Source organism: Trypanosoma melophagium (assembly GCF_022059095.1).
Source record: "Trypanosoma melophagium isolate St. Kilda chromosome Unknown ctg38segment1, whole genome shotgun sequence".
In the NCBI taxonomy this organism is placed as follows: Eukaryota; Euglenozoa; class Kinetoplastea; order Trypanosomatida; family Trypanosomatidae; genus Trypanosoma; species Trypanosoma melophagium.
The window spans coordinates 196,636-210,016 of NW_027125176.1; the positions used below are offsets into that span (position 1 = coordinate 196,636).

At 45.7% G+C, this 13,381-nt stretch overlaps 7 protein-coding genes across 7 annotated transcripts; 1 reads left to right on the top strand and 6 right to left on the bottom strand.

Moving 5' to 3' along the window:
- Positions 1 to 279: 279 nt before the first annotated feature.
- Positions 280 to 3,012, bottom strand: LSM04_005094 (Exonuclease; the record flags this gene model as incomplete). Its single annotated transcript, XM_067338274.1, has 1 exon — positions 280 to 3,012. The coding sequence occupies one exon, from the start codon at positions 3,010 to 3,012 to the stop codon at positions 280 to 282; it is 2,733 nt and encodes a 910-aa protein (XP_067188212.1).
- A 1,314-nt stretch (positions 3,013 to 4,326) lies between these two features.
- LSM04_004058 (uncharacterized protein) lies at positions 4,327 to 5,451 on the bottom strand (the record flags this gene model as incomplete). Its single annotated transcript, XM_067338275.1, has 1 exon — positions 4,327 to 5,451. One exon carries the CDS (start codon positions 5,449 to 5,451, stop codon positions 4,327 to 4,329), a length of 1,125 nt encoding a protein of 374 aa, XP_067188202.1.
- A 354-nt stretch (positions 5,452 to 5,805) lies between these two features.
- On the bottom strand, positions 5,806 to 6,216 carry LSM04_005896 (Golgi apparatus membrane protein TVP15; the record flags this gene model as incomplete). Its single annotated transcript, XM_067338276.1, has 1 exon — positions 5,806 to 6,216. One exon carries the CDS (start codon positions 6,214 to 6,216, stop codon positions 5,806 to 5,808), a length of 411 nt encoding a protein of 136 aa, XP_067188217.1.
- A 351-nt stretch (positions 6,217 to 6,567) lies between these two features.
- LSM04_007318 (Pterin 4 alpha carbinolamine dehydratase) lies at positions 6,568 to 7,356 on the bottom strand (the record flags this gene model as incomplete). The annotated part of the gene is made up of 1 exon (XM_067338277.1): positions 6,568 to 7,356. One exon carries the CDS (start codon positions 7,354 to 7,356, stop codon positions 6,568 to 6,570), a length of 789 nt encoding a protein of 262 aa, XP_067188234.1.
- Positions 7,357 to 8,159: 803 nt separating this feature from the next.
- Positions 8,160 to 10,569, bottom strand: LSM04_005296 (uncharacterized protein; the record flags this gene model as incomplete). Its single annotated transcript, XM_067338278.1, has 2 exons — positions 8,160 to 8,652; positions 8,738 to 10,569. 2 exons carry the CDS (start codon positions 10,567 to 10,569, stop codon positions 8,160 to 8,162), a joined length of 2,325 nt encoding a protein of 774 aa, XP_067188213.1.
- On the top strand, positions 8,744 to 8,974 carry LSM04_003180 (uncharacterized protein; the record flags this gene model as incomplete). The annotated part of the gene is made up of 1 exon (XM_067338279.1): positions 8,744 to 8,974. The coding sequence occupies one exon, from the start codon at positions 8,744 to 8,746 to the stop codon at positions 8,972 to 8,974; it is 231 nt and encodes a 76-aa protein (XP_067188197.1).
- Positions 10,570 to 10,871: 302 nt separating the features above from the next.
- On the bottom strand, positions 10,872 to 13,252 carry LSM04_008730 (uncharacterized protein; the record flags this gene model as incomplete). Its single annotated transcript, XM_067338280.1, has 2 exons — positions 10,872 to 12,343; positions 12,430 to 13,252. 2 exons carry the CDS (start codon positions 13,250 to 13,252, stop codon positions 10,872 to 10,874), a joined length of 2,295 nt encoding a protein of 764 aa, XP_067188261.1.
- Positions 13,253 to 13,381: the final 129 nt, after the last annotated feature.

Sequence of the window (13,381 nt, forward strand, 5' to 3'; positions counted from 1 at the left end):
CAAAGAGAAAAATGAAAAGTGTAGAAAGATAATAAAAAAGAAAAGAAAAAGGACACAAGGAAAAGAAAAAAAGAATCGCAGATGAGACAAATAAATAAATAAATAAATAAATAAATAAATATATATATATATATATATATATATATAAAGGAACGCTCATACCACAAGAACAAACATCAGCGTTAACAGTATCATTGAAACAGCAAAGAAAAATGCCATTTCTCGCTCCTCTTTATTATGTATACACTTCGTCCTCTCGCTCTTTACTTAACGTTTTATTTATTGCGGCTCACAAACTGGAGGTGTGGAAAGTTTAACACCAGACTTTCCCTCTTCTCTTATTGGCACAGTACCACCACTACTTCTACTACTACTACTACTACCAGTATTATTAGTATTAGTTGTTGTTTTCTCTGTTACCTCTCCAGCAAGCCATGCGGCAGACGGCCCCTGAGCCTTGTCATCCTTTACAAAACCAAAACAAACACCACGGGGTTGTACAGAAGACGGTGCCGTATTTGTCGTTTCTCCTTCTTTTGTTGTTCTTGTTTTTGTTGATGTGCTTGCTGTATCTAATGTCCCTAATGCATCTTTTGTACCGGCAGCAAGAACAAGCACAAGGCTATTATGTGGTGCCGCTTGAATGATTTGCAGAACACGGCGATTCGTCTCCTCCACACGCAATAATTGCTGCTCCTCCCAAGATTTCTCTTCTTTTTCTTTTTCTGCTTTTCCCTTCTCGTTCATTTCTCCATCTTCCTGTTCTTGTTCTTCTTGTTGTCTTGATTGTTCCTCTTGTGGTTCTTCTTCCTCTTTGCGTCGCACCACAGTCTGTGTGAGCTGCACCCACGTTAATGCATACGTGTCTGGCAGTCCACCCACGGCGCCTTGTCGTGCGGCTCTGCGCTGCTGGAGACATCGCACGGCTTTACGCACGGCGTCATTATCACTACGAATGGGAACGGCGTTAATGCGATGTCCATTATGTGCATCCGCATCTCGTGGGAGAAGATCACGAATCACACACGCATCGTCGAATATATTTAACGTAACAGTAGGCGTTGATGCTGATGATGATGTTGATGCCGATGATGCTGGTGCTGAGGGTGGTGAAGATATAATTCCAGACGACTTTTCTTTCTCTCTCTCTTTCTCTTCTTCCTTTTCTTCTTTCTTCTCTGTTCGTTCGGTTGTGGATATACCGGCCTGTTCCATTAATTGTAATACACTCACCTGGGCGCGAATGCCAAACTGTGGGCCGTGTAGAAGTTTCAGATATACCAACTCTGCACTAATGCAGGCATCCTCGGCACTATCGTGGGCGCCTTGTTGAATGCGTTTCTGCAGATATCGCAGAGCGAGAAAGCGGAGCGAGTTTTTAAACGGCAAACCCGCCGGATGTGGAAAGAGATGGGCAGAGTCTAACACATAACAATTCGGAAGCATCTTACACGCCTTAAAGTCATTCTCTAGACTGTGTCCAACCACAAATGTAGAAGTGTTAATAAAACGCTTTAGGGCTTGTTGACAGTCCTGTAATGTAGTTTGGACATTCGCTAACATTTCCGCATCTACGCCACTATAACGGGTAACGTAATCCACCACCGTTTCTGCTGGTTTAACGAGTGTATCTAATACTACTGTAGCCGCACGTACATCCACTAGAGTTAGACGGGCTAACGCACTCACTCGATTGGCTACAAGTACCATTTCACAATCTAATGCATACACACGCGGTAGATCATGTTCAGTATTCTTCTTTGTTTCATTATTATTCCCATCACATGTATTAATTGTCTCATCAAAGCAGGCCCACTCTGATGCCTGTCTACCACTACTACCATCAATCTCATTTTCTTCTTCTGGTATATCCACCACAAAGGCGAGACTCTTCATTAACGCCTTATCCCTTTCCAGTGTTAACGCATACTGCAGTAGAGTATCTCGATCCTCCCACAAGGACGGCTGTCCATCACTGGGCGGTAATGACACCTGCACTGTCTCAATAGATGATGACTGCATAACAGTTATAAAGGACGTAGATGTTAACATTCCTGTTTCATCATTCGTCCCTGTTGGAGAACCGTGAATTGTTAAGGCACGTTTAAAGAGACCACCCACACCACTTGATTCTTCTGTAGCCGCAGTGCTTTTACTCTCATCCACACGCTCTTCTCTCATTAACTCTGTCATCTCTCCACGATCACGGCGTCTATTATTATGATTATTATTGGGATTTGTTGTTCGTGGAAGATCATTACGCCAAAATATATTATGTTCTAAGGTATTTCGTCTATCCGTTAACAGCATGGGTGCAAACTGTACACCACACTCACGTCGTGCCCAGCAGTTCTGCGTGCGTATTGGACTTAACATCGTACGCCCAATAGACTCTGCCCACCGTCCCGCCTCTTGCACTCCCCCACTATTACTATTACTATTACTATTATTATTATTATTATTATTATTATTATTATTATTATTATTATTATCATCATTACTCTCCTGTCGATTCTTTTTCTTTGGAGGAAGTCGCACTTCATGAGTGTCATTTGTGTCTGTTGTTATAATTATATTCGTCTCCCCTGTCCGGCATCGCATCATATCATCATGTGTCCATCCATTCACATAGACAACCACCACATCCCGCAGTCGTGATCGATTACGCAGAAAAAACACACGCGGCCCCTCCACTAACGGCACAGCAGACGGTACTGTCCACAAGAGCAACGATCCAACATCACGCGGAAACAGTACGCCACCAGTGCGTTTGCGATCCGCCTCCAATTGAAATACAATCTCTACAACGGAGAACTGCTCAGCTACAACAGCAGCCAAGTTGTCATTGGTCTTATTATCATTATTATTATTATTATTATTATTATTATTATTCGTGGAATGTGTTGGTGAAAGTTCAACTTTACTTTCGGGGTTCTCAGTGATGTGTGGGGCTGTCTTTGGTGAACTACTGCACGAGAGACTCCCACGTCGACGCTTACTACGATCTGTCATCATATCTCTATTTGTTTGAAGAGTTTCCCTGTGTATTTGGGTATACGCGGTATGTGTGTGTTTCCGCGTTTTACTCGTCTTTTTGTTGTCCTTGTCTTTTTTTTCTTCTTTTTCCAATTCCTTTCTTCTTTTTTTTTTGCTTCTTTCTCTGTTCAGTAGTTTATGTACGCCGTTGTTATCCTTCCACTCCTCCTTCAAAACAAAAATAAAAAGCACGAATATTGTGAATAATACACTCGTACCACTCCCTGAATTAATTTTGGTGGTAGTGGTAAAGGATACTCCTTATATTATATATATATATATATAGAGAGAGAGAGAGAGAGTGTGTGTGTGTGTGTGAGAGAGAGAACACCCAGTAAAGTAATTAAGGAAAAGCATAGAAAAAGAAAAAGAAATGATAAGAATAGCAGCAATAATTATAGACAATGTAAAGGATGAGCGGTGTGAAAACCAACTAGTAAACAGACATATATATATATATATATATATATACTTCTTTAATAATCACTGTACGCATCAAGAGAATAAATAAGAAGGAGACCTCTCACCAATGGCATTATCCACAGGAACTCATTCATCCCATTACTGGGTGAGAAGTAAAGCCGGAATCCAAGGAAAGATTAGAAAAACAAAAAACAAAAAGAATGAATCAAACAAATTGAGAAGCTAAAACAACTAACAATCTGAAAACAAAATATCAAAAAAACAAGAAGGGCCAACCATTACACAGTGGAAAAAAAAAGAAATACAAAATAAAATAAAAACTGCCCGGTTAAGCTCGTTAATACTATCTTCACATCACTCAACAGTTCTTCCATCAGCAGTGCTGACACATGCTGCATCAATGAAGAAAGGAAGAAAGACAAAAAAAAGGTCTTCCTCAAACACATTTCGTTTAATGCATAATTAAAAATAATATGCTTAACCACATTCTCTTCATTAATCTTGCGTAAAAACAAGTACGCTGAAGATATATATATATATAAAGAAATATACATAAATAAACATCATCTATTTTTTTTCTCCCAAACTATCCCTACAATACAGACGTAGAGTGATCTCTCACTGTGATGCTGCATCTTGCTTCCTTTACACATCCACATGGACCACAACACTCTAACGTACACAACACCTCTCTTTATTATTATTATTATTATTATTATTATTATTATTATTATTATTATTATTATTATTATTATTCCTCCATTACGTGATGTAGTATGACTATTGCACAATAGAAAAATAAAAATAAAAACCAAAACATATGTGTTTCTTTTTATTTATTTCTTCCCTTTTCTCTCTCTCTCTCTCTCACTTCTTCCATTCCTCTCCTTGTTTCTTCTGTTCAGAGGAGTCAACGGGGGCTACAAGAAGTGGATTCGCTGCCCCGGTGTTTCTTCGTGTGGCACTGTTCACTGGGGCATTCTTTAATAACTTCCTTCGCCGCTCTTCATAGCGTTTCGTCCTTGATGAGATATCTGTTTCTCTGCTAATAATACCCGATCGCTTGACACTCGTTCTGTGCTGTTTCACGGCAGAACTTCTCTGTCCTTTCCCTGCAGTAGTCGTACGTCTCGTCGTTGTATATTTGTCCGTGTTGATTTTGTTTGTTTTGTTAGTTGTATTCGTGGATTGTGCCGATTTCTGTTTCGGGTGCAGTAATCCCGGTGTTACACTGTACCACATATTATACAAACAGTACTGTTCCACGCAGGGAATAAAAAACGCCAACACAATGGCCCCAATAAACCATCCTAAATTCGATAACGTAATAAACCACGTGGACTCGGGAAGTATGTAGAATCCCACATACTCATCACGATAACGAGAAGGACGTGATGGACCGGTTGTTATATCCATTACATCCATTAATGTATATAATACACCAGAGTAACTGTTCGTCATAGTGTAACTGGCTGTATTGTTGTGGGCCATATCCGCTAATAGTTGTTGGGCAGCCCATCCGGGTAAACGTATAGTGGCGAGAACAGCAACTACAAAAGGTTTATTATTCATATTTCCATTATTTTCTTTTTCTTGTTGTTGATCCACCGCAACGAAGGCAGACTTTAATCGCAGAAACGTAAGGGTTCCATCATTGGCATTATGTGCAAATGCTTTACTGAGACCATTCATAATATCATGACTGGAGATTGGCTGTGTTTCATTAATACTATTAGCCTCATTCGTATTGATACCGCTTTCTAGAAACAACTCCACATTCACGATATCATTTGTAGTGTAGAGACAATTCGGGAGAAGAAATTCGCTAAAACACACGCATGTACATTGCGGGACGTGCTGCACTACTACACCATTATTGCAGTTACATGCAGGAATCTTTGCCTCGGCCACCGCAGTAATAAGAAAGAAAGTAAATAATAATAATGGAGAGGACCTTGTTTGATAAGAAGAAAAAGGCCGCTGTAACGCCATTGTAGATATTACTACTACTCTTTTTATCTTTACTAATGTTATGAGGGGATTTCTTAATTCTCGAAGAAGGGAAGAACAGCTTATTACAAACAAGAATAAGGAGAATCAAAGTAAAGTGAAAGTAAAAAGAAAAAAAATGGCAGATAACAGCGAAAAAAAAAATATACAGAAAAGAGAGAATATGGGATTAAATACTATAAGAGGGTCCACAAAAAAAAAAAAAAAAGCGTTAACATACACAGCAACATGCCCTTTTCTCTTTCCTTTCTTTCTCACCACTGTTTTATCACTTCTTCTTCTCTCTGATCGCACTACACCCCTAAAATGATATAATAATAAACAAAAGAACCCCAGTTACACCATGTTACTTGTTGTCGTCATATCAGAGGATTTCTCAATGAAAGGGGCCGCAAAGAGGTTTAGTACACCCAATGCAATCATGTACACCCCCACAACCCAACCTCCCACCTGTTGCCCCAACAACAATCCGCCCATAAAAATATACATAAAGGCACGACCAACATGAGAGAGCATAAAGCGTGAGAAGCGCACTAAATGACGATGTTGCATGAAATTAAGTTCAGCCGCAGGTATGAGTACTGCAAAGAGCGTAATGTACACATATGCAATATACATGCGTACAGTGTTGATATCATGCGGTTTGTACCACATTAATAAGTATAGCGCAAAACTACCGCTACTAAATGCCCCCAACACGCCCAGTATTTGCAGTCCACGTGCAACATACTCGGCTTTTCCAGACATGTTAAAGCTAAGCACTTCCTCTATCTCTCAATATATATATATATATATATATATATATATTACACAGACACAAACACAGAGAGAGAAAGAGTGCGAGATGGATGAAATTCCTGCAAAATTGCTACTGCTGGTGCAAAGAAAAAAAAGTTGTTGAGAAGGGAAAGAGATATTTCACCGTAGCATCATGTCACCCCAAAACACACTTCCACAGAAAAAAAAAAACACAAAAAAACAAATAAATAAGACGAAAAAAAAAAACCGTGAAAATATATATCATATGCAATGGGGTAAGACAATATTGTCTATGAAACCACCACAACCAGCAATTACATTGGGCTCTTATCATCATTATTATCCTGATGAAGATGATGACCTTTTGTCCCCATTACTAGTTTCATCGATAAGACTTTCCCATACTGAAGCCGTACCCTTCACCTTTTCCATCAAAGGCCTGTGTCGATCCTCTTCACGACGTTGAAGGACTTCAGTCACACTGTCCCCCATTAACCGTTCAACTTTTGCCGGTTTCACTACTCCATTTAACAGCTGCTCCTGCTGTCGTTTGCTTTTCTTAAACATATTATATTGATCATTCAGAAACGCAGCAATGCGGGCCTCACGCTTACTGATACCACGAAATGAAGGGGAATAAAGATATACAGTTATGCGTGTTCCCTCCCACACCACATGAGGGTACTTATCACTACCATAACAAAAAGCCCAAAAACGTCCCATAAATAAATACGCATCACGGAAATTAGGGAAATCAAATTCTCGCTTTAATGCCTCCTCTCCAGTGAAAATAGTTAACGCAGATGGACCTTCTTCCACCCCCGCTCCTGTACCTTCTCTAGCCACAAATTCATCCACAGGTACCCATCCTTTTACACTCTTTAAAAAATCTTCCAATTCATCATCCCGCATCCGTCGTTCATGACGAGCATACGAGCCTCCATGCTGGGGATTGGAGTTATGAAATACGTTGAAACCGTAGTCACCTTTCTCACGATACGAGACTAGTAGGGAATGATAAAATGGATCCCCATAAGGAATACAAGACGAAAGGAAACAACGGCGAAACCTGCGAAACTGGAGACGAAAATAAACTGCATCACCTGTAGAGTTAGCTAAACGTGACATCTGTTACTCAAAAAGTATCAAACCCCAAAGAACAAGAAAGAACAATAATGGAATAACTTCCGACACTTCCCAACATTCAAACCCAATCCCCACGAGCAAAAAAAAAAAAAAGAAAACGTTTCTCTCTCTTACCGCTTGTGGTAATTACCCTCTACAAAGAGAAATACTGAAATCGGTCAACGCCTTACTTTCTTACTTAACAGAAAAACGAAAAAACGAGAAGGAAGAAGGAAAACATTTTCTCTTTTCATCCGCCTTGCTTTTGTCGGCCCAAATATATCAAAATAAACCATCACTGTGAGACTATCAAAACTTCCTTATTTTCTATCACCACTTAAGCATTGACGAAAAGAAGGTGCTAAAAGCGCCTTTAAATCCGCCTTCTACATAGGGGCAGTGAGGGAAAGCCTGAATGGACCTTCAAAAACCTACACTTTATGACGAAACTTTATAGTGATAATTTGAAGAAAAGATCGCACTGTGTAATTCTTCTATCAAACCACACGTGGGTCCAGACCATTTCTCTCTTAAACTCTCAACTAAAAAAAAAAAAAAACACACTCCCTCAAATTTCTTACGTATAGTACATATAAACGCCCAAAGCAACCAACACACACACACAAAAAAAAAAAACAGCAGTACCAGCAAAACGCACGAAACGTAGAGAAGTAAACAAAAATACACACACGAAAAACCACTGTTGCACACCCCTTGCACCAAAACCACGGCAGCACAGTCCAGTAGGTGATGTCATTTATCCGAGTGCAACAATCACCAAGCAAATAGTATAATATCTGTACAAATTAAGAATAAAATAAGTGACGTTTCATTTTATCAGATGTATTTCTCGAGACCCAAGCACGTCGCTGTTTGTCTCTTGACATCGCATTATACCATGCAATCTGCAGTACCTTGTCAGCCCACGTCTTGCGTACACAGTCGTAGTATATATGATTCTTTACTTTTGAAGCTGTCAAACAGTGCCCTGACGTAGAACCGTAGTGGACCCCATTGCGACAGAACTCGTTCCCAAAGTGAAGAGGGAGGGTGATTTGGTGACGTGATATCAGCAAAACGGGCGGGACGATCGCCATACCGCGAGTCTCATTGTAGGAACCCCGCCGCTGCCGCACACGTTCCGCCGTCAATGGAGGGTATCGGTTGTTGTCCTGAATGTACGCCACACCTGCCCCGTCACCCGTCCTAACTGTGCGTTGCACGCTGCGCCCGTCGCCGTCCGGCAGTCGGTACAGTGCGGCAAGGTCATCCTCCATGGCCCACTGCAGGTGAATACCCCTGACCTCGGTTATAATTCCCATCACGCACGCCCTTATCCGCATTGTTAATCGCAGGTGCAGTGTGCCAAACAGTCAGTGGCCACTGGGCAATGTCCGGATCACCTGCAGCCGACACCATCACCACCTCCTTGTACAGTTGCGGCAACTGCTCCAGAAGCAAATGTCGCATGGCACGAAGAAAAGCAGGATCGTCGTTGGGGTGGATACGCCACACAACGTGGTCAAGCAGGAGCACCGTTGGAAAGGACTGGCTTCCACACGATGAGTCTCGACGGCCCCTACGGGCTGCAACACCGAAAGTGCGGTTAATGCGCTCATGAAACAATATGAGCCCTTGTCGTTTGGGACAACGATTTGAGAAGGTACTAAGACAACCACCCCATAGCAACGTTACGCGTGCCGATGGCGTCAAATTCCCTGCCCTCCTGAAAAGCTCCTTGCTCCAAGGCGTATGTGGCTCCACACATCGATCAAACATGCGGTAGTCATAAAATGGGGGAGTTTTCTTTTTGGGATACTTCCAGAGGTCCTTCATAAACGCCCAAAATATCCTTGTATGGAGGTGCTCCTCCAGCATGTCTGCCAGTGGTTCCCGCGTCGTCGATGGTCCCCACCCAAGAAACCACGCACCGGGGAAAAGTGAGAGAAGCAATTCCTCGTCAGTGAAGAGGCGCAACTGACAGACATCCGACACCCACAGCCATCCCTCCGTCGACCCCAGCAGTGGGTCCACCTCCCCTGCCCTCAGGCCCAGCGCCACACAGTGGATTCCGTCGCACCTACGGCCCACATGGTACCAGCCACCAAAACGGAAGCGGTCAAAGTCATCAACAACGTCGCACCGTACAGGCAGGGGCACAACATCAACGCCATCGTCGAATCGCACAACCGCCTCCCCCACAGCGTGTGTGCTGGCGGTGCCCGTTATACAATACACGTTCCTCGGGTACGCCGGTGTCTTGTTGAGCGGAGGCATAATCTCAGGACCCGGTTCCGCATACTCCGGCGTTCCGTAGTGCTCCAGCAACGCGGTGGGTGAAAGCCTCCCGAGCAGCTGCACGCTACGATTCCCGTCCTTCTTGCTTGCCGCCAGAGCGTCTAGCATGTCCTGATGGCGCACGACCAGATCTGCGCAGAAGGAGTAAACCCCGCGCTTGCGGATGTAGAACTGCACCTCCAGCACCCCATTGTCCATGTCGATCACACGCTCCACGGCAACCTTGGCCATGGCAGACTCCATGCGCACGTCCACTACGTCTCCTGCCTGACAAGTCGGCTCATAGACGGCGCCGCCACCACCGGGCGGTGCTGTCCGCGTCATTGGGATGATCCAGCAGCGGTGCCACTGCCCGCTCCACCCGACGAAAGCCGCATGCTCCTCGTCGGCGGTCACCAGCCTCGTCGACACGAGGACGTTCCCACCGCTGTGGAGGAAGACGTCCTCCGGCACGCTCACTCCGTCCGCATAGTCCCACAAGACCTGCGCACTGCTGCTAGGTATGGAGGACCCACAGCCCACAAATGCAAGACGTTCGGTGCCACGCACCCTGGATGCACGCTCTGCAGAGGTGGGAAACGGATCAACGCGTCGCGACTCACAGAACGTGTGCACTGGGGCAAGCAGTTTTGTCTTCCGCTGCTCCTCTGCAGTTGTCCAGTGGAAGAATTCGCTGAGGTGGTTGTGCCGTGTCACGCGAGGGGTACATGGGAATGGAATCCCAGGCTGCGCTGCGTAACGATGGTGGCACGAGCCAGTACCTGAACCTCCTCGAGGAACAATCAGACGAAAAACACTTTCAGAAGACATCTCCTCCTGTCCTTCGCTGTTATCAGAAAGGTGAGAGAATAGGCTGTATAGCCATAGCGCAATAGGAAGATACAGGAAAACGACCAACCACACCACACGCCGCTTCATCCCTAAGACTCACTGTAAACCCTGTCCTTCCTTTTGAAAAAGCAAACAGGGGTGTGGGAAAAGAGAGCGTGTGCAGATTATCCAGAGTAATGGGTGACAATTAGCCGCCACTACACGCCACACAAATTTCGAAAAAAAAAAAAGGGGCACACATGAGCCTCATTTCAGAGAGAGAGAGAAGACAGAGCGCAAACCACTGTTGCACACCCCTTGCACCAAAACCACGGCAGCACAGTCCAGTAGGTGATGTCATTTATCCGAGTGCAACAATCACCAAGCAAATAGTATAATATCTGTACAAATTAAGAATAAAATAAGTGACGTTTCATTTTATCAGATGTATTTCTCGAGACCCAAGCACGTCGCTGTTTGTCTCTTGACATCGCATTATACCATGCAATCTGCAGTACCTTGTCAGCCCACGTCTTGCGTACACAGTCGTAGTATATATGATTCTTTACTTTTGAAGCTGTCAAACAGTGCCCTGACGTAGAACCGTAGTGGACCCCATTGCGACAGAACTCGTTCCCAAAGTGAAGAGGGAGGGTGATTTGGTGACGTGATATCAGCAAAACGGGCGGGACGATCGCCATACCGCGAGTCTCATTGTAGGAACCCCGCCGCTGCCGCACACGTTCCGCCGTCAATGGAGGGTATCGGTTGTTGTCCTGAATGTACGCCACACCTGCCCCGTCACCCGTCCTAACTGTGCGTTGCACGCTGCGCCCGTCGCCGTCCGGCAGTCGGTACAGTGCGGCAAGGTCATCCTCCATGGCCCACTGCAGGTGAATACCCCGACCTCGGTTATAATTCCCATCACGCACGCCCTTATCCGCATTGTTAATCGCAGGTGCAGTGTGCCAAACAGTCAGTGGCCACTGGGCAATGTCCGGATCACCTGCAGCCGACACCATCACCACCTCCTTGTACAGTTGCGGCAACTGCTCCAGAAGCAAATGTCGCATGGCACGAAGAAAAGCAGGATCGTCGTTGGGGTGGATACGCCACACAACGTGGTCAAGCAGGAGCACCGTTGGAAAGGACTGGCTTCCACACGATGAGTCTCGACGGCCCCTACGGGCTGCAACACCGAAAGTGCGGTTAATGCGCTCATGAAACAATATGAGCCCTTGTCGTTTGGGACAACGATTTGAGAAGGTACTAAGACAACCACCCCATAGCAACGTTACGCGTGCCGATGGCGTCAAATTCCCTGCCCTCCTGAAAAGCTCCTTGCTCCAAGGCGTATGTGGCTCCACACATCGATCAAACATGCGGTAGTGGAAAAAGCTTTTTTTTTTCTTTGAGGGATACTTCCAGAGGTCCTTCATAAACGCCCAAAATATCCTTGTATGGAGGTGCTCCTCCAGCATGTCTGCCAGTGGTTCCCGCGTCGTCGATGGTCCCCACCCAAGAAACCACGCACCGGGGAAAAGTGAGAGAAGCAATTCCTCGTCAGTGAAGAGGCGCAACTGACAGACATCCGACACCCACAGCCATCCCTCCGTCGACCCCAGCAGTGGGTCCACCTCCCCTGCCCTCAGGCCCAGCGCCACACAGTGGATTCCGTCGCACCTACGGCCCACATGGTACCAGCCACCAAAACGGAAGCGGTCAAAGTCATCAACAACGTCGCACCGTACAGGCAGGGGCACAACATCAACGCCATCGTCGAATCGCACAACCGCCTCCCCACAGCGTGTGTGCTGGCGGTGCCCGTTATACAATACACGTTCCTCGGGTACGCCGGTGTCTTGTTGAGCGGAGGCATAATCTCAGGACCCGGTTCCGCATAATCCGGCGTTCCGTAGTGCTCCAGCAACGCGGTGGGTGAAAGCCTCCCGAGCAGCTGCACGCTACGATTCCCGTCCTTCTTGCTTGCCGCCAGAGCGTCTAGCATGTCCTGATGGCGCACGACCAGATCTGCGCAGAAGGAGTAAACCCCGCGCTTGCGGATGTAGAACTGCACCTCCAGCACCCCATTGTCCATGTCGATCACACGCTCCACGGCAACCTTGGCCATGGCAGACTCCATGCGCACGTCCACTACGTCTCCTGCCTGACAAGTCGGCTCATAGACGGCGCCGCCACCACCGGGCGGTGCTGTCCGCGTCATTGGGATGATCCAGCAGCGGTGCCACTGCCCGCTCCACCCGACGAAAGCCGCATGCTCCTCGTCGGCGGTCACCAGCCTCGTCGACACGAGGACGTTCCCACCGCTGTGGAGGAAGACGTCCTCCGGCACGCTCACTCCGTCCGCATAGTCCCACAAGACCTGCGCACTGCTGCTAGGTATGGAGGACCCACAGCCCACAAATGCAAGACGTTCGGTGCCACGCACCCTGGATGCACGCTCTGCAGAGGTGGGAAACGGATCAACGCGTCGCGACTCACAGAACGTGTGCACTGGGGCAAGCAGTTTTGTCTTCCGCTGCTCCTCTGCAGTTGTCCAGTGGAAGAATTCGCTGAGGTGGTTGTGCCGTGTCACGCGAGGGGTACATGGGAATGGAATCCCAGGCTGCGCTGCGTAACGATGGTGGCACGAGTTGCCACTCTCATTTTTTACATATGGGAACTCCTCCTGTTCTTCGTTGCTTGGTGTTTGTTTATGTAATACTTGAGACACCCAGTATATTGTAGGAAGCTGCAGAAAAATAAGCAGACACAACAAGCGAAGCTTCATCCTTTAATTATGTTGTTAATGTACTTCTTTATTTTAATTTTCAAAACGAAGTATTTTAAGAAGGAGTTAATTACTTTTTGAGGCACATTGTTGTGTGGTGTTTATAAAGATACAGTAGATCCTTTGAAG